Source organism: Pelophylax lessonae (assembly GCF_965119305.1).
Source record: "Pelophylax lessonae genome assembly, chromosome: 6".
Classification (NCBI taxonomy): Eukaryota; Metazoa; Chordata; class Amphibia; order Anura; family Ranidae; genus Pelophylax; species Pelophylax lessonae.
In genome coordinates this window covers 118,028,777-118,052,798 of record NC_138773.1, presented here as the reverse complement: position 1 = coordinate 118,052,798, position 24,022 = coordinate 118,028,777, and the positions used below count along the sequence as shown (strand labels likewise).

Below are 24,022 nucleotides of genomic sequence, written 5' to 3'. Positions count from 1 at the left end.
AAAGAAGGAAGTCCTGGGCCTGCAGACCACCTTGTCCCTATGCAAAATCCTAAATGATTGTTTGCAGGATAAAGCTGCCAGTTCAGACACTTGCCTTGCATAGATGATGGTTACAAAGAAGACCCACTTGTGGATCAGGGTAGAGAAATGAATGCCTTGAATGGGTCCAAATGGTGTATTCTCAAGTGCAGAAAGAACCAGACCCAGAACCCACAAAGTCACCAGGGGAGCTGAATGGAAACCTCTCCGAAAAAAGAATGAAAGGCCAATGGTCTCACAACAGAAAGGGCTTTTAAAAGTGCAAAGAGTCAAAAGCTGGTCCAGACCCAGCTGCACGAAAGACAGTCCCATGGAGAAACTTCCAAGGTGGAAGACCCACACCAAGTCAAGTAGTCTTTTCACGTCTGATAAGAGACTATGCAGGAATTAGCCTTCCTAGTTTAGAACATTGTAGAAATCAGATTTAGAGATACTCCTTTCTCTCTAAACCTAGGTCTCCATTGCCAGATCACTAAAAGCAAAGATCACTTGAATCCCCTCTATATCGATCTGCCAAAGCATACGAGTAATATGTTTTCGTGGCGGAAAGGCACAGATTAGGGTGTACTGATCACATGGACCCACCAAAGCATCCACTGCTTCTATCAGAGAATCCCATTACCTGGAGACAAAACTTTGCAGTTTGTTGTTGAACCTAGAGGCAAGGAGGTTTACAATCTGTATCCCCCGGCTTGTAGCACAGGTCCTGCAACACTTCCAGGTGTAAGGATCACTCTCGCAGGTCTAGACATTGCCGAATGAGGAAGCCTGCATGCCAGCTTTCTGCAACTCGGATGTATATGGCAAGCAATCTGGAACAAAGTTTTTACCGAGGACAGAGTTCCTACTACCTCTTTTGCCCTGGTGAGACTTCTGGCAGCTCCTCTGATGGTTGATGTGGGTCACTGTTATGGCAATGTCTGAAAGAATCAAGATAGGACGACTTTTCAGCAGCACAGTCCAACCCTGCAGAGACCGTTAAATTGCCCAAAGCTCCAAAATGTTGCCAGGGAAACAAGACTCCTTCAATGACTAAGTCTTCTGCACCTACAGGATGCCTATGACTCCATCCCAGCCTTTCATCAAGATCCTTCAAAAATTGACTTTCTAAATTCAATAGCTGAAACTCTAAGCAACCAACCCAGGGACAACCCAGGACTTGGTGCCAAACAAATTAGTCTGTCCAGGGATATGACTGATTTTTCCCAAGACAACGAGTTGTAGAGATCTTGCATGAATCTGGGTCAATGGCACTCTAAGGAGGCTACGTTGAGGTCTAGGAATCTAATGAAAAAGCAGAAAGTCAGAAGAGTCCTGGACTTGAGAACTTGAATCAGTCTGAAGTTCCTCCTGTGGAAGAAACACTATTTTAACTGTGTTCAGAACTAGACTCAGATACTCCAAAGAATAAGTCCGTTCTAGCAACGATTTCTGAAGGTTCACAACTCTAACATCTGGACAGTCCAACCTACATTGTGTCTGACTGAGCTCATACTGACTGTTCCACTAACACAATGTTTTCCAAGTATCCCACAAAAGGTAATGCCACCAGAGCACAGCAAGGCGAATACTGGAGCAAGAACTTTGATGAATACCCAATGTGCAGACGACAGGTCGAAGTGTAGGGCCACAAACTGGCAGTGCAGTTGGCCCATAGAAAAACATAGACTATGTGCTAAAAAGAAAGGGACATGTATGCATACAATTTTGAAGTTCACAGAAGCCAGGAAGTCTATCTGGTATTCCAAGCATATATTCTGGGCTTGAATGAAGATATCCAGAGCTTTAAGATCCAATATAGGGCAGACGCCTTTTTTGGTTTTTAAAACTTTACAGGTTGGAATAAACCTCTGGAACCAATCTGTCACAGGAACTGGGAACATGACAACTCAGTCCAGGAGAAGGTATGATGGAGATCTGCTAATCAGTAAGGTTAGAGGTGAGAAACTCAGCAGAGGCAGGGAGTGGAACTCCAGTTTGTAAGGCTTGCATCCAAGCATCAGATGCAAGTTGTCCAAGTCTCTGCAAAAGGATGAAAAGAGAAGTAGGAGTTTTTAATTTTAAACCATACCTTGCTTTGTGTACTGGTGCGCAGTCATGCTGAACAGGAAGTGGTCATCCTCAAACTGTTCCCACAAAGTTGGGAGCATGAAATTGTCCAAAATGTCTCGGTATGCTGACGCTTCAAAAATTTCCTTCACTGTAACTAAGGGACCAAGCCAACCCCTGGAAAAACAACTCCTCACCATAATCACCAAATGATTTGGACCAGTGAACAAAGCAAGGTTCATAAAGACCTAGATGAGCTAGTTTGGGGCGGATGTACTTAACTGGCCTGCAGAGTCCGGACCTCAAAAACCGATAGAACACATTTGGGGTGAATTAGAGAACAGACTGTGAGCCAGGCCTTCACATCAATGCCTGACCTCACAAATGAGCTACTGGAAGAATAGTTAAACATATCCATGGTCACACTCCTAAACCTTTTGGACAGCCTTCCCAGAAAAGTTTAACCCGCTATAGCTGCAAAGGGTGGGCCAACTCAATATTAAACCGGACAGACTAAGAATGGGATGCCATTAAAGTTCATGTGCGTGTAAAGGCAGGTGTCCCAATACTTTTGACACTATAGTGTATATGGTCTGTCCACAAACCGTAGCCTCCAAAGTAGGATCTGAAGCAACTCCAACGGAAGCTATGAGGAACTAAGAGAGAGGAGCCTCTAATGGCACTTTTCCACTGCAAGTACCGGCTCGGCTCTACTCGGCCCTGCTTGCTTTTCCACTGCTGGTACCACATGGTATAGTGTCGGAACGGTTCGGTACGGTATAGGTTTGCTTTTCCACTAAAGTAATACGAAAGTTAAGTGGGTGGGATAACAACGGGGTGGGTGGGATTCTCTGACCAATCAGTGGCTAGTAGTGACTGCATGCAAAGGATTGTGGGATATGGTACCAGTTTGGTACCTGTTGGAACCACAATCGAGTAGGTACTGTTTTTTCAGAGCTGTACCGTTTGGTTCCATTCAGTGGAAAAGCAAACCTATACCGTACCGTACCGAACCGTTCCGACCCTATACCATGCGGTACCAGCAGTGGAAAAGCACAAAAGCGTGCCGAACCGGTACGGTTCCATGCAGTGGAAAAGCGCCATAAGTGTAGGAGAATAAGAACATTTTTAAGAAGACTAAGAAATGGCAACTCCCATTATTCATAATTAAAATAGTCACATTGAGGGTAAAAAGTAGTCATCAGTGACTGTCTCCCGCCATTGTGTTCCTCCACTCACAACCAGGAAGTAGACTGTTGGATGAAACAGGCCCATAATGAGGCTTGAAGCAAAGGCGTAGATTGAGATGACATCACTGGACCATGCAACGCGTTTCAGAGCATGTGCAAAGGAAGTGTGGAAGGAGCAGCGAGGGAGCCAGCATTATGGCAGTCACTAATGACCACTTACTTCGGATGCTTTTTACCCTTTTTGTGCCCGTTTCAATCATGAATTCTGTGAGTTGCCATTTACAGGCAGTCCCCGACTTACGAACATCCGAGTTGCGAACGACTCCGACTTACGAACGGGGCCCCGTGACGAGCGACTCCGACTTACGAACGGGGCCCCGTGACGAGCAACTCCGACTTACGAACGGGGCCCCGTGACGAACGACTCCTACTTACGAACGGGGGCGGCGCCCGCGTGACGTCACTGCTGGCTTCTTCTCGCTCCTGTGCTGGATAGAATCCATCTTAGTGCCGGCCACAATGCACGCTTCATGTACTACATGTACTGATTGCCCCACACTGCCCAGAAGCATCCCACTGCACAGGCAGAAGCTGGTGGAGCGGTCTGGAAACTGGTGAGATTACATTACTCTGTATTGGGAGCAGGACCACTGTATTGTACTTGTACTTCTAGCTATGTTGAATGTAACTATCCTTCTGGGTCTCTTTTAGCCTTTTAGTTTTGGCTAGTACAGTACTGTATGGTGTGGGGTTAGAGCCACAATGAGGTTTGTACTGCTGTCTGTATCCTTATGATTTTTTTTTGGGCTGGAGTTACACTTAAAAAGTACATGTTCCGACTTACAAACAAATTCGACTTAAGAACAAACCTACAGTCCCTATTGTGTTCGTAACCCGGGGACCGCCTGCATCTTATTCCTATTAAAATTGATCTTATACTCCTACACTTAGAGACGCCTCTCCCCTATTCCAGGTGAGAAGAAATCCTGTGAGCAAGAATGCTTTTAAAAATAAATCTTTTAATTCCTTATTTTTTGCAATCTACAAAATTTAGTGAGTGAACAGAGGAAAAATCTAAATCAAACTTTTGGTGTGACTACCCCTTGCCTTCAAACCAGCATCAATTCTTCTAGATACGTTTGCAGGGAATGCATCAAGTTAAAAAAAATGTTTAGGCTTACCATCACATTAAGATATGTCTGTAAGATAATGGAGCCCCAGTAATGTTTAATGCTTTTTTTAGACCTTTTTCAATGGCAAAAATTAGATTTTTCCTACAGCTTACTTGTAAAAATCTTTTTCATGTAGTACATAACGGGACACAGAGCAGCCATAATTTCTATCTGGGTTACACCCCACCTATGAGTGAATGGACATTGGCAAACCAAAAGACAGGAAGTATCCCTCTAAATAAACCCTCCCATACAGGAAGTACCTTAGTCAGTGCCGGGACAAGGTCATCTGGTGCCCAGGGCGAAGATGGCAAGACACAGAGACACACACACACCACACAGAGACACACACACACACACACAGACACACACAGAGACACACACACATAGAGACACCGACACACACAGAGACACACACACTGACACCGACACACACACACACAGACACACACACACAGAGACACAGACACACACAGAGACACAGACACACACAGACACAGACACACACAGACACACACAGAGACACAGACACACACACACACTCACACAGACACACACACAGACACCGACACACACACAGAGACACCGACACACACACAGAGACACCGACACACACACAGAGACACAGACACACACACAGAGACACAGACACACACACAGAGACACAGACACACACACAGAGACACAGACACACACACACACACACAGAGACACAGACACACAGAGACACAGACACACAGAGACACAGACACACACACAGAGACACACACACAGAGACACACACACAGAGACACAGAAACACACACAGAGACACAGACACACACACACACACATGGACACAGACACACACACGGACACAGACACACACACGGACACAGACACAGACACACACACGGACACACACCTAGAGATCCACAGTGGCCCACACTCATCACATTCTATCACCTCCATACATCACTGCTGCTACTACTACTGGGTTCTATAGAGGCAGGCTGTAGATCGGTGATCACTGCTCACCTTCATATATTGCTACATGCTATATACACAGCCAGACAGGAGATCGATAATAACTGCTCACCTCCATGCATTGTGTACATCGAGTGTTTCCACTTCCTGGTCCACCCACCATCTATCCGACCTGTAGAACAAGGGCTAGAAAAGAGTCACAGGGGCTGTGTGGGCGGGCCAGCCAGTAAGTGGGCGGGTCAGCCGGCAGATGGGCTGGGACAGAAGCCGTGGAAAATGCCTGGACTAGATATGGGCAGATATAATTCTAAAGCCTTACAGGAGGTGGCGGGACGCAGGCACAGAGGCAGACAGTGCATATATAAGAATACAGAATCCTTACAGATAGTGTGCGGGCGGCCAGCGGAGACAGAAGCCAAAAGTTAGTCCTGTCACTAAGATAGAAGAGATGACGCTTCCAACCCGCCCCCCTCAACACTGCGCCCAGGGAAGGTGCCCGCTCTGCCCCCCCCTTGGTACCGGCTCTGACCTTAGTTTTGTAGCAAGCATTGAAGATCCTAGAAAAGAGGGGAGGGTATCGATGTCCCGTGATGTGCTCCAAGAAAAGGATTTTACAGGTAAGATGTAGGAAAAATCCAATTTTCTTTATCGTACATAATGGGACAAAGAGCAGCCATATTACTTACTATCTGGGATGTCCTAAAGCAACGGCCTTGAGGGGGGAGAGACTTTAATCATGAAGATTGTCATCAAACCAAAGGACCTATATCGCCGCTTGTAGCACACTGCAGCCAAATTCAGCCCCATTTCAGGCTCTAGCATCCATCTGATAAAACTTGAATGTATGCACTGAAGTACAAGTAGCGGCTTTGCAAATCTGAGCCAAAGACACTTAATGTACCGCCAATGAGGCACTCACCCTCCTTGTAGAGTGTACCCTCACACAAAAGGGTGGGGGCTTTCCCTTTAAACCATACGCCTGAACAATGACCTGGCAGATCCACTGGGAAATATTCGATCTTGATGCAGCCAGCCCATTACAGGGTCCCTCCTGGCAGCACGAAGAAAGAATCAGTCTTACGAATCTGAGCTGACATTTTCAAAAAGACTGACTACATTTAACTTCTCCTTTGCAGAACTAAGATTTGAAAGGTAGTGTGAGATCTTGATTTAAATGAAAACTGGAAACCACCTTGGGCAAAAAAGCCGGGTGGGGTGAACCTGGCAACATCACTCTGAGCCTCCTAAACGGTTCTCGCTTTTGTACCCTATGGAGGAAAGGTTTACAAGGAAATGGAGTATGCCAAAGGTTGATGCTGCTATTTTCTCTAAACAAAGCTTAACCTCTCCTGTAGGCAATGCCCAGGTTTCTAAAGATCCAGCGAATTAAAAGTTGGAATCCCCATGAAAGGCTTCCCTTTGCAGTTGCTGGGTTTGCAGTACAACCGGCGGTGGCGGCAATAGAAATTTGTCAGTCTTTAAAAGACAGTTTTAAATGGTTGGTTAAGAATATTCCTGCTCAAGGGGATATTTTGTTCAAATCACTGGGTTGCTTTAGACTCGGTTCACACTACCGCGACCATAAGTCGCCCCATGACGGAGCGACTTTTTGCCGCGACTTGTGAATCACCATTTCCACGTATGTGCCCACCAGTGCCACTGCCCACCAGTGCCACGTATCAGTGTCCACCAGTGCCACGAATCAATCAGTGTCCACCAGTGCCACGAATCAATCAGTGTCCACCAGTGCCACGAATCAGTGTCCACCAGTGCCACGAATCAATCAGTGTCCACCAGTGCCACGAATCAATCAGTGTCCACCAGTGCCACGAATCAATCAGTGTCCACCAGTGCCACGAATCAATCAGTGTCCACCAGTGCCACGAATCAGTGTCCACCAGTGCCACGAATCAGTGTCCACCAGTGCCACGAATCAGTGTCCACCAGTGCCACGAATCAGTGTCCACCAGTGCCACGAATCAGTGTCCACCAGTGCCACGAATCAGTGTCCACCAGTGCCACGTATCAGTGTCCACCAGTGCCACGTATCAGTGTCCACCAGTGCCACGTATCAGTGTCCACCAGTGCCACGTATCAGTGTCCACCAGTGCCACATATCAGTGTCCACCAGTGCCACATATCAGTGTCCACCAGTGCCACATATCAGTGTCCACCAGTGCCACATATCAGTGTCCACCAGTGCCACATATCAGTGTCCACCAGTGCCACATATCAGTGTCCACCAGTGCCACATATCAGTGTCCACCAGTGCCACCTATCAGTGTCCACCAGTGCCACCTATCAGTGTCCACCAGTGCCACCTATCAGTGTCCACCAGTGCCACCTATCAGTGTCCACCAGTGCCACCTATCAGTGTCCACCAGTGCCACCTATCAGTGTCCACCAGTGCCACCTATCAGTGTCCACCAGTGCCACCTATCAGTGTCCACCAGTGCCACCTATCAGTGTCCACCAGTGCCACCTATTAGTGTCCACCAGTGCCACTCACACAGACCAGGCAGAGATAATGGTATATAGGAACTGTAGGCATGGCTGCAATGTGGGGAATGCCTGGCTAATTTTCCTCCTCCTTCCTGGAAAGTCGGATCACAGTCGCGTGACAAAAGATAAGGATCAGACTTGGAGGTGACTCCCATTGAAATCTATTGGAACAAGTCGGATACAAGTCGCCTTGAAGCAGTACAGGACCCTTTTCTGAAGTCGGAGCGACTTCAGTAGTGCATATTAAGACGGCTCTCATTCATTTACATTGCATTTGTTATGACAAGCGACTTGGGGCGACTTGAGGGCACACAAGTCGCCTGACAAGTCGTACTAGTGTGAATGGAGCCTTAAAGTGCAACTACAGTTTTGTGTTTTTCCCTGAAATGATGAATTTGAAATTGTTTCTTACTGAACTGATATTTGCTGTAACACATAAAAACAAAAAAACTGTTGCTTTGTTTACATTATTCTCCTGTTGGGGGCCTTGTGTGGAGAAATCTCTCATTCCCAGCATCTTTGAGACTATAGAAGATCTCTGAACACGGGTGTGACTTTGCCCCTTGTCAATCAGTCAAATTCCAGCAAGGAGCCTATATTGTAAATATGTACAGTATACGATTGCCTGATAGGTGTCATCACTGTGCAGTGGATGTGTTGGGGGAACTTTTTGCTAGCTTCACAGCACAAATAACAACTGCATGGTGAAACTACTTGAGTTTTCCTGGAAAATGATTTTTGTTGCTTTTCTACTGTTCTGCTCCATGAACCATTTCCATGCATCTACTATTGTGCTTCCCCAAAAGTAGGTCAATGATACAGGTTTGATAATGTACTAGTTGTTATGAGATGAAGTCACTCGGAATATGTAAAACAATGATTTATAAGCAGTGATATCTTTAAACCTTTGCTTACTTTGTATATATTTCCTGACAGTGCTCCATGGTCATGTTGCATATAAGTTCCTCCATCCAGGTCTTCCACTGCTCCATTCTGTGTTTTTGGAACACTGATTTGGGGTACAAAAGTGCTACAGTCGCATAGTTGTGAAGATTTTCCAAGCAGCCTCGAAGCACAGAGCGTCTCTGTTGTAACAAGGTTCCCATCTCTGCCTCGTATTGCTCACATTGTGTGATGAGATGTGCCTGGCCAGCATTTTGTAGGAAAGCCGTGGCAGGTACATAGCTGGGAGGACCTGTTGAATGAAAGGTAAGAGTCATTAGTAAAATAACACATAGGAAGAATGCTTACGCATGCACTCGAGTAGATCAGAAAAGTGCATCTTATCTGGTGTATCATTAAAGGAAGAGTCCACCGAAAATGAACATTTCCATTTTGGGTGGATTGGATGCTTTTGTAAAGTGCAGCAGTAAGATCATTGCACAAAACTCCTCAATCTACCTACTTGGTGATACTATCATAATGGAAGCCTCAATAAGGGTACTTAAGGAGGAAGTAAACTCTTCCTTTTTTTTTTTTTATTTATTTTTCATACAAGCACATTATGTGACACTTGCCTCCAAACGAAGCCCTCGTCGTCCCCACTGGAGGCCACATCCATCTTCTGCTGTCTTCTTTCCTGGGTCTGCGGACTCCGGCTATGCTCCTGACCGGGAGTCCCGTGATGTCACTCCCACGCATGTGCGCAGGAGCCACCGGTCACGGCACCCGGCTATGAAGAAATGGTATGGGGGGGCCGTTTCTTCAGAGCGCATGCGCCGATGACGTCATCGGCTGTATGAAATGTAAATATCTCCTAAACGGTGCAAGTTGAGGAGATATTTACAGTAACTATACTATAGGTAAGCTTTATTAAAGGCTTATCAATAGGTAAAAGTTATCAGAGTGGGTTTACAACCACTTTAACTGTTAACTCATTTTACAACGTGGAGTGAAATGCTGAAAAGTAGATTGTACTACTGAAATTATAAAGCTGTACATAAAGGCAGGGATTGATTCAACTAAAGTTTTTGGTGGGCTGATCCTTTAACCACTTCCATACCGGGCCACTTCTGGCACTCCGCTCCTACATGTAAAAATCATCATTCTTTTGCTAGAAAATTACTCAGAACCCCCAAACATTATATATATTTTTTAGCAGAGACTCTAGGGAATAAAATGGCGGTCATTGCAACTTTTTATCACGTGGTATTTGCAAAGACATTTTTCAAACACGATTTTTTAGGGGAAAAAACAGTTTTATGAATTAAAAAAAAAAAACCCCTAAAATTAGCCCAATATTTTTGTATAATGTGAGATGATACGCCGAGTAAATAGATACCCAACATGTCAGGCTTTCAAATTGCGCACACTCGTGGAATGACGCCAAACTTCGGTACTTCAAAAACTCCATAGGCAACGCTTTAATTTTTTTTTTACAGATTACCAGTTTAGAGTTACAGAGGAGATCTTGGGCTAGAATTGTTGCTTTCATGTTTGCGGCGATACCACACATGCATGGATTGAACGTATGTGGTGAGGACGTATGCATGCGTTTGCTTCTGGATGCGAGCACTTTAGGTTTTTTTTTTATCACTTTTATTCCTATTACAAGGAATGTAAATAAGTAATAGGAATAGCGCTCGACAGGTCCTCTTTATGTGGAGATCTGGTGTCAATAAGACCTCAGATCTCTCCTGTAAAAATGATTTAAGCGGCATAACAGTCACTATCGATTGTTCTTATGGTGCAGGGAATTGCCGGCAGAAAAAAATGATATATGAATTATGCCTACAGCTGCAGGCATTATTCAGATTTTCCCCACCTTAAGCCCTGGAAGTCATATGACGTCCAGCGGTAAGGAAGTGGTTAAGTAAAACAAAGTGTCTGTATGGTGTAAAGCTACTCTAGGACACACTGGGGTTTATTACTAAAGCTGGAGAGTGCAGATTCAGGCTCACTTCTGCATAGAAACCAATCCGCTTCCAGGTTTTATTGCCAAAGCTTAATTAGGAAAGCTGAGGTTAGAAGTTGATTGGTTTATATTTAGAAGTGAGCCTGATTTCTCACTCTCCAGCTTTGGTAAATAAACCCCACTATGCAGCTGTAGTTTAAAATAACTGCAAAGCCCACTCATATTTTCTAAAATAGCATCTTGTACAAAAAGAATGTAAGGTAGGCCCTATATGCACACATGCATTTTGAGAAGCTGTTGTAATTAAAAAACAAAAACAAAAAAAAAACAGGCTTATATTCTACAAGTGTAATTTTGCTGTAAAGGGAATTTAGAGTGGTTTTGGGTCCATTTTTATTTTACCTTTTAAATTAAAAATGAGCCGAGCTTCAAAGAAATTCAAATAGTGTGTAATCCAAAACTCTACACTATACAAAGTCCACCAAAAATGCTTTCACCCAAGTGATTTAATAAAGTCCACTGTGTATATTTAAAATTTTGTACAGGTAGTTAAATGCATAGTGGTGCTAGCTGCTTTCTATAGTATATAGAGTTGAGTTATAGGTGGATTATACACAGGGATAGCGTGGAAAGTTTTTTCACATTTATATATTTAAAGCCACCTGGTGGAATTGGCCCCGGCCCCATTTGTGAGATCATCAGGCTAGGAGGCGAATCGGATCGAAGGAGTGATTTTATGGGATAATAAAATTATATACTACTTAGATTTTTGACACTTATTTGTGGAAACAAGCTGGCGTTACCCTCTGGGGAGCAATTTCTGTATCTGCGAGTATGTTCAAATTTTAATACCATAAATAATACCACATTTGATTTTTTTTAAATCTAGTATACGAGTTTGGAAATGCTTAAATAATGCATTACAATTTAACTAAAGACATCAGATTTTAGTTGACAAACTGGAGATCTTAGTCAACTAAAATAGGACTAAAACTAAAATGGCATTTTAGTCAAAAATTTACTAAAACGAAATCAATTGCAGATGACTAAAAAGGGACTAAAACTAAAATGGCACTTTAGTCAAAAGACTATAACAAACTAAATCAAAATTAAATGCCAAAATAAACACTGATATTAACAAGTAGATATGTTTAGATACCTAAATCCATCTGGCTGCTTATTTCTTGAAGTAGGCCTGCCAGTTTAGTGGCCTCCAGATTGCTGAAGGCAGTTTGATACTGTGTGATCCACTGCTCAAATTCATTCAGCTTCACTTGGATAGCTTCCTGAACTGCCCTCTGTTGTGTCTGAAGCTGGGTGTGTTCTGAATATCTAAATGAAAAAACACAGCAATAAAAATGAATATTCAAAAAGACAACACAAGTATCAGTTATAAAAGAAGCCTTTATAAATATTTAAGAAAGCAACGGGCAAAAAAAAACAATGCATTACATTAGAAAGGCTATCCCTATCCAGGTGAGGTCAATACCCCAAGTAACATCCCTGGTGATAAAAACAATGCAGTCAATTGTGAGGTTTTCCACATTCCTTTCGAGTTTTTTTTTTAATTTAAATATGTAAGGGTTTAAATGACTAGTATAACGTTAAGGTTAAAAAAATAAAATAAATAAATAATGGAAGGGCTAGTATTTAAAATAAAAAAGACCGGTGTAACGTGAGAATTACCTACCCCGCGAGAAAAACCTACCCTCGTCATTTCCGGCCAGGAACAGCTGAGCAGCGCAGCAGTGCGCATGCTCACAGACCCGGATACCTCTAGGAACAGATGAGGAGCTGTGTAGTGCGCATGCGCAGTAGCATGAATTGATGAGGGTGTCCGTGAGAAAAGCCTACCCACGCGGCGGGAACATTAAAACAGCTGGGCTACAATACGAGTAATCTCCGCTCCTGACCCTGTGACTTCCCTCATCTTGGCTAGTAAATATAAAAGCGGCTGGCGGGTTCGTGAATTATGTTTTCATACACCCGCCGCCGCTTTTATATTTACTTGCCGAGATGAGGGAAGTCACAGGGTCAGGAGCGGAGATTACTCGTATTGTAGCCCAGCTGTTTTAATGTACTCGCCGCGTTACACACACTGAGGCTGAACCGGAAGTGACGAGGGTAGGTTTTTCTCACGGGTAGGTAATTCTCACGGAACACCGGTCTGGAATAACCCCTACTGATCCAAGGATGCCTCAGTTTGATGGAAAAGTAATATCATCAACAGCTTGACCAAAGTGGAAGGTCCTGTGTTCCTCAAAAAATGCATTTTACAGTATGTACAAAAATCCTATTTTCTTTAGCGTTCTTTGAAGCACACAGGATTTCACTCCAAATGAAGGGTGGGGAACAGCTACAGAACCACTAGCTGACTCACGAAAACAGAACTGAGGACTTCCCACTGCTCAAATAGCAGCCTGCAGTACCTTGCATCCGAAGCTGGGATAAGAATAGTGGTATTAAAGCCAACTGATTCTTACATGTGATGACTGCATTAGCTGCTTCTTATAGGCTCGCTTTCTTTTATTTTCATCTACAGATTCTATCAGTAAGTATTTTTTTTCAACAGAACAAGCTGTCCTAAAGATGTAGCAGAACATGGAGACATACCATTTACCACTGACAGAGGTACTTACAATGATCAAATTTCAATTACGTAAACCTTTTACCCAAAAAAAAACAAAAACAAAAAACTCATCTTGCTACAACTGCTTACCGCCCTAAAGCAGTTTTACTACTATAGGGCTGTGGCTGTGCACAGCATCATGTATATTTACGTGTTCTTAACCTGGCCCGGAGGTGCTGTGATTTGATCCAGCAGCGATCACTTAACAGGTCCAGGTCAATGATTTTTGCTCTGGACCTCCTGACTGGTTCTAGCCAATCAGGAAACTGCATGTGCCTGTGTTTACAAAACGCAGGCATAGGAAATCATGTCATCTTCTCTCAGAGCCCTTTTTGGTTCCAAAGAGAACATCAGATTGCAAGTTACAAGCACTGCACTACACTGACACTGATCACATAGTTGGGCCCATTTAACCCCGCCCCTCAGGTAACCCTTTCATTGCCCTGTCAGTGTCATTAAGGACGCCAGATAGCGTTAGCCTGTCTGCCACATATTCACAAATTTAACCCTTTGATTGCCAGTAACACTATCATGGACACACTGTAAACCTCCATCACAAGTATAGTGTCTAAACTGATCAATAGCTTTGATCAGTACTATACTGGCATCCCCAATAGTATAGTATCTCCAAAAAGACAGCGTTCCCAGGATCAGCGCGGACACCTGCCAGCAACTGCGTTTAGCCCCTGAGCACAACCCCCCTCCAAAGTGCAGTGTCACTATTTTGGTAGATCACTGTCACTTCTGATACATACAAAACGACAGCGTTTGCAAGATAAGGCCTGATCTCTGCTAGCACTAGTAGGTACATTTTTTGCAGCGGTCCAAGCAGTCACTTTACCTCAGTCACACTACGTACCTATAAATTTAGTGGCCAAAATGTCCAACGAAAGGTACACTAGTAAAGAGGCCTACAGGATTCTGGGCTTGTCAGATGAGAGCGATGGGGAAGCCTCACTGTCAGAATTAGGCTCTGTATATGAACCTGTAGAGAGCAGAGGCACCCTGACAGATAGCTCTGACAATGGAAAAGAGGTCCCTGCTACAGTCAGATGTACCCGACCCCTTGCCCAGGTTGCTGAGGTGGTACAATCGCATGATGATTCTGGTATGCAGCAGAGTGCCAGTGCCCCTCTACCTTTTGGTGAACTGGTGAGCACCAGCGGCTTAGTACACCCTGGTCTTATACATACCAGCACTACAGTAACACTTGGTGATGTGGCAAATCCCATAAGTGCAGTCCAAGCTGGTGTAGTGGCTAGAACAAGTACTGTCCCACAGCCACCAAGAATTAGAAGACAGGCCTGTAGAGCCCAAAGTGTTCTTCCTGATGTGCTTGCAAGTCCTGATTGGCTGCCCACAGATTCTGCAGCACATGTACTTTCCCCATCCACTGCCCAACCCGCAATTCATGTGGAAACAGCAAATTTAAATCCCCCCTTTTTTTTTAGCTATATATATATATATATATATATATTTATGCCGAGCAAATTATCGCTGCCAATCCAAATCAAATCTTGCCAAACCATTTGCATGGGCATAACCCTTAACATGAGCATTATTAAAAAGAATGCATCACAGTCATATATTGGTCCACAGACCTGATTCAGCATATGTCTGTGTTCTCTGCTGCCAAGGCCAGGGGTAGATATGAGAATATATTACGATTTATGCATTTCAATGACAATGAACTCGGTCGTCCTTCGGGTGACCCTGGATATGATCGGCTTAAAAAAAATGTGGCTCCTTGCAATTCACTTTAACCAAAACTGACTTGTATATGCCCCAACAAAATGTCCAGGAGTCCTTCAATTATTATATATGATATGTGGTCAAAATGTATAAGCTCTGTGAGAGGGCAACAGGCTATACATGTCATTTCCAGATTTACGAGGGAAAAAGATAGTCGCGTGGAGCACCCTGAATACCCAGACTACATGGGGAGCAGTGGCAATATTGTTTGGGACTTGGTGTCTCCCTCGTTACATAAAGGGTACCACTTGTACGCGGCCAACTTTTATACAAGCATGCCACTTTTTAGACACCTTTTTGAATTTGAAATGGTTTTATGTAGCACCGTGCGACCTAAACGCCGGGGCTTCACCCAACAGCCTGTAAATATCTGACTTAAAAGTGGGGAAAAGGTCTGCTTGAGAAATGAATTGCTTGTAGCAAAGTGGAAGGACAAACGGGAAGTTTTCGTCCTGTCTTCCAGTCATAAAGTCACAACGGCGGCTGGTGTTGAGAAGCCCCTGTGTCCACGACTACAACCTTAGCATGGGAGGAGTGGACTTCAATGAAAAGATGATGAAGCAGTACTTAGTTTCCCAAAAAGGCAGACGCTGGTACGAGATAGTGTCTGTATATTTTTTTTCAATTGGCTGTGTTCAACACTTTTGTAATATACAAAACGTCAGGAAAAAGTGGATCCTTCCTAAAATTTCAGGAATAGATCATCACTGCCCTTTTATATCCAGAAGATGCTGTGGCCCAAACTCCCAACACAGATGCAGTGAGCTGGCTGCATGAGAGGCATTTTCTGAATGCCATTCCTGCTACCCTGACCCAAAAGTCACCCCAAAAAAGATGTGTCTGTAGCAGACACCGAATAAGAAGACACCCGTTTTTTGTCCAACCTGGACTCTGTCTCAAGGACTGCTTCTGTCACTACTGCACACTAGTGGAGTATTAGTATAGGGTACAGCACAACACAGTCCAGGGCACACATTCACACAGGATCTCGAAAGAATTTACCCGAAAGAAACCGGATATTTCATTTTGAGAGACCCTAGCCTGGAAAGTTTACAAGTTAAAAAATAAAAATAAAAAACACAAATATACAGTGGACATAAAGTCTACATACCCCTGTTAAAATGTCAGGTTTCTATGATGTAAAAAAATGAGACAAAGCTTAATAATTTCAGAACTTTTCTACCTTTAATGTGACCTATAAACTGTACAACTCAGTTGAACAACAAACTGAAATCTTTTAGGTGAAGGGAAGTAAAAATAAAACATTAAAATAATATGGTTGCATCCCTTAAACTAATACTTTGTTGAAGCACTCAGCATTTTTGGGTATGAGTATCAGCATGGCGCATCTTGACTTGGCAATATTTGCCCACTCTCTTTTTCAAAAACACTCCAAATCTTTTAGATTGCGAGGGAATCTCCTGTGCACAGCCCTCTTCAGATCACCCCACAGATTTTCAATCGGATTCAGGCCTGGGCTCTGGCTGGGCCATTTCAAAACTTTAATCATCTTCTATTGAAGCCATTCCCTGGTTGATTTGAATGTATGCTTTGGGTCGTTGCCATGCTGAAAGATGAAGTTCCTCTCCATGTTCAGCTTTCTAGCAGAAGCCTGAAGGTTTTGTACCAATATTGACTGGTATTTGAAACTGTTCCTAATTCCCTCTATCTTGACCAAGGCCCCTGCTCCAACTGAAGAACAACATCCCCAAAGCATGATGCTGCCACCACCATGCTTCACTGAGGGTATGGTGTACTTTTGGTGATGTGCAGTGTTGTTTTCGTGCAAAACGTATCTTTTGGAATTATGGCCAAAAAGTTCAACCTTGGTTTCATCAGACCATAACACATTTTCCCACATGCTTTTGGGAGACTTCAGGTGTGTTTTTGAAAACTTTAGCCAGGCTTGGATGTTTTTCTTCGTAAGAAAAGGCTTCCATCTTGCCACTCAACCCCATAGCCCAGACATATAAAGAATACTGGAGATTGTTGCCAAATGTACCACGCGGCCAGTACTTGCCAGATATTCCTGCAGCTCCTTTAGCGTTGCTGAAGGCCTATTGGCAGCCTCCCTGACAAGTTTTCTTCTAGTCTTTTAATCAATTTTGGCAGAACGTCCAGTTCTCGGTAATATCACTGTTGTGCCACATTTTCTCCGCTTGATGATGACCGTCTTCACTGTGTTCCATGGTAGTATTTAATGCCTTGGTAATTCTTTTGTATCCATTCTCCTGACTGATACCTTTTAAAAATGAGATCCCTCTGATGCTTTGGAAGCGCTCTGCAGACCATGGCTTTTGCTGTAAGATGCGACTATGAAAACGTCAGGAAAGACCTACTAAAACAGCTGAACTTTATTTGGGGTTATTCAGAGGCACTTTAAATGATGGCAGGTGTGTACTGATTCCTATAGGAGTCTTAATGTGATTGCTTAATTCTGAACACAGCTACATCCAGAGTTATGAAGGTGTGCACACTTATGCAAGCACATTAATTTAGTTTTTTATTTTTACTATGTGCATTCAAATTTAAAAAGTGTATTTTTTCCAAAAGATCTGTGTTTGAAAAATGGCTGTGCAAATACTGTGACAAAAAAAAAATTGCAGCACCCACCATTGTCTTGTGGTATCTTGGCATTTCAGGGCTTCCTGAGCTGTGATAGGTAGTGAGGAAGTGAAATGAGCAATTTACGCCCTTGGAAAGCCTGAAGACAGTGATTGGTTTTCGGCACCTGTACGCAGCTAGGCTCCCAAAAAGTCGCACACATGTGGTATCCCCATACTCAGGAGAAGCAGCACAATGTATTTTGGGTCGTAATTCCACATACAGGTGGATCTCATAAAATTAGAATATCATCAAAAAGTGAATTAATTTCAGTAATTCAATTCAAAAAGTTAAACTCTTATTTCATATAGATGCGTTACACACAGAGTGATACATTTCAAGCATTTCTTTCCTTTAATTTTGATCACTACGGCTTACAGCTAGTGAAAACTCAAAATGCAGTATCTCAGAACACTGATATATTACATAAGCTTATGGAAAATGTAGCATTTCATTTGGAAATCTAGGTCTCAGAGTCTGGAGGAAGAGTGGAGAGGCTCAGAATCCCAGTTGCATGAGGTCCAGTGTGACGTTTCCAGTCAGCGATGATTTGGGGAGCCATGTCACCTGCTGGTGTTGGTTCACTGTGTTATCAAGTCCTTATCAAGTCCTAAGTCAGCGCAGCCCTCTACCGGGAAATTCTAGAGCATTTCATGCTTCCCTCTGCCAACCAGCTTTATAGAGATGTGGATTTCATTTTCCAGTAGGACTTAGCACCTGCCTACACTGCCAAAAGTACCAATACCTGGGTTAATCATAATGTTATCACAGTGTTGATTGTCCAGCAATTTCACCTGACCTAAATCCCTTTTAGAATCTGTGGGGTATTGTCAAGAAGAAGATGAGAGAGACCAGACCTAACAATGCAGATGAGATGAAAGCTGCTATCAAAGCAACCTGGGCTTCCATAACACCTCAGCGTTGCCACAGGCTAATCCTTTCCATGCAACACCACAGTGATGCAGTAATTCATGCAAAAAGAGCCCCGTTCAAAGTATTGAGTGCATACTATGGACATACTTTTCAGTAAGCAAGCATTTCTGTATTAAAAGTATTTTTTTTTTATTTTTAATTGGTCATATATAATACTCACTTTCTGACATACTGAATTGTGGGTTTTCACTAGCTGTAAGCCATAACCATCACAATTAAAAAAAGAAATGCTTGAAATATATCACTTGGTGCTTATTGAATCACTATAAAATATACGAGTTTCATTTTTTGAATTGAATTACTGAAACAAATTAGGACTGCATAATACACAGAGCGCTGGGCACAGGACTGCATAATACACAGAATGCTGGGCACAGGACTACATAATACATATAGCGCTGGGCACATAATTGCATAATACACAGAGCACTGGGCACAAGACTGCATTATTTTTGATATTCTAATTTTATGAGATGCACCTGTATACCCATGGCATGTGTGAGCAATATATCATTTAAGCGACAACTTTGTGTCAAAAACAATTTTTTTTTGGTAATTTAAAAAAAAAAAAAAACTCTTCCATGGGCTAGACATGCCTCTCAGCAAATTCCTGAGGTGTTTACTCTCCAAAAAGGGGTAATTTGGGGGTGGGGGTTTGTACTGCCCTGGCATTTTAGCACCTCATGAAACGTGATAGGCAGCGAAAAAGAAAAAGCTGGGTAAATTCCAGTATACACATCCTATTTTCTAGACGCTATAACTTTTGTGCAAACCAATCAATATATGCTTATAGGGATTTTTTTTTTTACCAGACGTGCAGCAAGAACACATTTTGCCCTAAATTTATGACAAAATTTGAGTTTATTGGATATTTTTTATAACAAAAAGGTAGAAAACCTTTTTTGTTTTTCCTTTTGTCTTTTATTTATTTATTTATTTTTTTTTTTATTGTTTAGATTGCAAAAAAACAGTGGTGATCAAATTTCACAAAAAGAAAGCTATTTGTGTGGAAAAAAAGGACAGATTTAGTTTGGGTTGAGCGTTGCATTACCGTGCAATTAGCGGTTAAAGTAGTGCAGTGATGAATAGCGCAAAAAAAAAAATGGGATTTTTGACTTACCGTAAAATCCTTCTGAGACAATGTAAACGGGAATCTCCGAATATTTTCAAAAGGAGGCTTCTCCAGAGCTGAAAGCACCAAATTCCCAAGACATCAATGGAGTCTGCACTGGAGGAACCAAATGTTGGACACCCTGAAGAAAGGTACACATCAGGGAGTGTGTGGCCAAAAGTTGTTGGAAGAAGACCGCCAAGGCTGACACCTGGCCCTTGATGGTACTCAAGGCCGATTTCTGTTCAACCCCCGTTGAAGGAAGGTTAAGATCCGAGCCACCGAGAAGGAGCAAGGAGAACCCCAAGAGACTCACACCATGCAATGTACGTCTTCCATGTACAATGGTAGATCTTTCTAGAAGTAGATTTCCTAGCTTTCAACAGGGTAGGAATCACCAACTCAGATAAACCCCTGTCCTTCAGCACCTGGCGTTCAACAGCCACGCCGACAAAACCAGCGACTGTAAAGCAGGATGGAAGATCGGCCCTTGGGACTGAAGATTTTCCCTGAGAGGAAGCTTCCAAGGAACGTTGACGACCAGCTGCACCAGATCGGCGTACCAAGCCTAGCAAGGCCAGTCTGGAGCCACTAAGATGACCGGTATCCCTTCTGCCTCGAACCGGTGTAGAAGTCTTGGCAGAAGCTTGAGAGGAGGGAAGGCGTAAATCAGACAATACTGACCCCACGGGGTCACCAGTGCGCCTGTGGCATCTGCCAGAGGATCCCTTGACCGAGCTACAAACCTCTGCACTTGTTGTGCCGAGATGCCAATAGCTCCCCCTCGAGGGTGCCCCACCGGAGATACAGTTGATGAAACACCTCTGGATGAAGGGACCACTCCCTGTGGTCCAACGCCTGCCGACTGAGATAATCCACCTGCCAAATTTCCATCCTTGGAATGTGTACTGTGGAGAGGGCTCGAACAAACTGTTCTGCCCACCTTAGAATGCTGGCTACCTTCAGAGCCGCCAAGACACTTCTTGTGCCCCCTTGATGATTGACATAAGCCACGGCCGTTGCATTGTCCGATTGAATGCGCTCTGGACAACCCTGAAGACGATCCGTCCAATGATCCAGACAGTCTGATCGCTCGGAGTTCCAAGACATTGATCAGTAGTTTGGATTGTTCCAAATCCCCTGAGCATAATGCTTGCCGAGGACACCCCCCATCCGGATGGGCTGGCATCCGTGGTGATCACTGTCCAATACAAGGGGAGGAAGGATTTTCCCAGCCGAAGCGACGGAGAACGAAGTCACCATATCAGGGACTCCCTCATTCCCCGACTTAGCCAGATCTGATTTTCCAGAGACTAGGGAGGTCTTGTTCCATTTGGTCAGAATCTCCCTTCGCAGGGACCTCATATGGAACTGTGCAAATGGAACCTTCTCTAAGGTAGACACCATCAGGCCCAGCACCCGCATGGAAGTCCGGAGGGACGACCAATCTTGTTGGACAGCAGGAGGCAAATTGCAACCTGCAATTTCTGGAGTTTGTCCAGAGGAAGGAGCACTCTGGCTAAAGCAGAGTCCAGAGTCAGGCCCAGATAGTCCAGCTTAGTGGACAGAAGCAGAGCAGACTTCTGAAAATTCAGAATCCAGTCGAACTCCCACAAAGTTCGTATTGGGATCTCAAGGACCAGAGCAGAGGGAAATTCTGATCACAGGAGGAGATTTTCCAAGTAGACCAGTACCGCAATCCCCCATTGGCATAACAATGCTGGCACCGGGGTCAACACTTTTGTGAAGACCCGAGGAGCAGAGGTAAGACCAAAAGGTAACGCCACAAACTGATAATGCTCCTCTCCCACGGCAAAGCGTAGGAAGATCCGGAGACTGATACATATTGGATTGTAAAGATAAGCGTCCTTGATGTCAATGGAGGCAAGAGAATCCCCATGCAGGGAAGCCACCGCCGTACGAACGGACTCCATTCTGAACTTCTGCACCCGCACAAAGCTGGACTACACAAACATTGTCCCTGTGCATTGTGCACACAAGCTACAGCAAAATGGTGGCTCTGCGCAGCACCATGAGCCTCGACCTTACGCGATCCAGGATGACTTGTGTGCGCCAAAGGGAACCTGCGCCTCGGTCTTCCAACTTTAAGTCTCAAGCACAGATACAATCAGTGCGTCCCCCAGCCCCTTTTCGTGCGCTGTTGCAAAAGCACAGGAAATACCCTCACTATCTGAGGATTCAGGGTGCGTGGTTTTAGACCCAGCAGGGTGACTCTCGTCTGCGGCGGCCGAATCAGATTCAGGATCTGAGGAGACAGATGAGGCAGGGGGCGCTTTATGCAAGCCTGTCACCCACACGTCACCTACACCCTGGGCACAAGGGAGTCCAGGACTGCCGTCAGTGCATCGATGGATGGGACCCAGGGGGCCCCGCAGCCCCAGAGGGCCCCGCAGCCCCAGAGGGGTGATCAGGTGGGGAGATGTGCTCTAAAGACTCCATGAGTCACCAGGGGGATCCCACAAAAAAGTGTAAAACACTGCTAAGGGACCTCCACCGCACTGGCAGCAGCACCCGGTTACCAATCGATCCTCAGCAGAGAGGGAGAGGAGCTCACCAGACTCACTTTTTTTCTGCCTAGTGCCCTATTCCAGTAGTGGGCAGTATAACTCAATGGTTAAGAAGATCAGGAACTGTGTCAGTCGAACGAAAGAGAAAAAGGCTTGGTCAGGAAGGGGGTAAAACCTTCCACAGATCAAGTGGTTAATAGACAGACTAATAAATCTCTAAATCTGCTAGTGCATCTAACACTACCCTCCCACCAGACAATGCTGCTATCCCAAGGTCGTCTCTGTTACTCCTTCATCCAGAGCATAGGCACTCTTAAAGCGGTCATAAACAACAGCTTTAGAGAAAAAAAATCCCCTGCAAGACAATGTCTATATGTGCTAGTATGCATTGCACCTTAAAATGAAGCCCTCAAGCGGTGCAGTGCGGTGTTACAGCTGTAGGCGCTTCCATCTTCACCCTCGATGACGTCACTCCTGCACATGCATGCAGGAGCCCTCGACTACAGCACAGAGCTCTGAAGGTCCGGCACGGTATTTAAGACCTTCTAAAGAACATGCGACGGTGACGTCACTGGCTGCATGCATTGTAAATATTGCCTAAAAAAAATTAGGAGATATTCACTTTACCTACAGGTAACCCTTATAATAGGTTTACCTGTAGGTACAACCTTCTCATATTACTAGGTGAAAGCAGAGTGAAAAAAGCCTAATAAAAAAAAAACAACAGCTAAAGATTGGTAAATTGCAATATATTATATTTTTGGTTTTGGGTTTCTTAGTGCTTAAAAATCTGCCTGGCAGACATTAGAAAACGCATGAACAGAAGGCAGGTGACAGAATTTAAAATCTAGAAAGCAGTAGCCTGATGCCAAGAAGCACTCACAGAAGCACTAGCTGAGTGCACCTTGACAGGAATTTGGGGAAACTAATCCTGAATGATAATCTGATTTAAAGAAAAAATGTTGGAGCACAAGCTTGTTTCCTTTAACGAGGACCATCTGGGAAAAAAAAAAATGTAAAGGGAAGAATCCCAAAGATGGAAGAGACAGGTTTGCTAATATGTAGAGCGACACAGGAGGTTGAAAATATGGAGCCGAATGAGAAGTTGGAGGCTCTTAGGGAAGTAGGAACATGATGAAGGCTCTTTCAGTGTTTAGTAGTATTTTAAACCCTGCATTTGCCGTTGGCCAGAAAACCAACTTTGGGAGACTTAGCCATGCAAACTACAGGAAGTAGAGATGCCAAAAAGGAAGGAGAATTAACAGACCTCTCCTCAAGCTTCTCTCGCTGAGGCAGATGGTTGGTTTGCCTGCAGTAATACCTGTGATAATATCAAGGACCAGTCCAAGGAGATGCATATTGACAAAAGAACCATGTGAGGAAAAAAAAAGCCAAGATACTTCCAACAGGCCATTACAATAAAAACAGTTGCTATCAACATTCTAAGTAAAGAATCCACTGCAATAGAAGAGTAACATTAAGGGATTTGATCATTTTTTCCACCGCTTCAAAAATTAAAGTTACAGCCCAAACTAAACAAAGGGGCACAGCCCACCAACAAGAAGAGAGTTTTAAAAGGGGGGTGTAAAGCCGCTCATCAGTAGGGTCCTTGAAGAGGAACTGCAGAACTTCACTCAAAAGGAAAAGTTCCGCCTTTGCTCCTTCCCCGATTTTGACAGGTACCCACTCCTGG

At 44.0% G+C, this 24,022-nt stretch overlaps 1 protein-coding gene and 1 pseudogene across 5 annotated transcripts in view; both read right to left on the bottom strand.

The window, feature by feature from the left end:
* The window catches only part of SMG1 (SMG1 nonsense mediated mRNA decay associated PI3K related kinase), a 795,166-nt gene that overhangs the window by 148,281 nt on the left and 622,863 nt on the right, over positions 1-24,022 (bottom strand). For all 4 annotated transcript variants that reach the window (XM_082260927.1, XM_082260924.1, XM_082260925.1 and 1 more), the window contains exons 47-48: positions 11,932-12,104; positions 8,834-9,113 (exon numbers count right to left, since the gene is read on the bottom strand). In XM_082260927.1, coding sequence (XP_082117053.1) covers positions 8,834-9,113; positions 11,932-12,104 — 453 coding nt within the window. The remainder of the gene's footprint in view (positions 1-8,833; positions 9,114-11,931; positions 12,105-24,022) is intronic.
* LOC309557690 lies at positions 1,960-5,382 on the bottom strand (annotated as a pseudogene). The gene is made up of 2 exons: positions 4,714-5,382; positions 1,960-2,061 (listed from the first exon to the last, which is right to left on the bottom strand). The product of its transcript is annotated as an uncharacterized misc_RNA (transcript).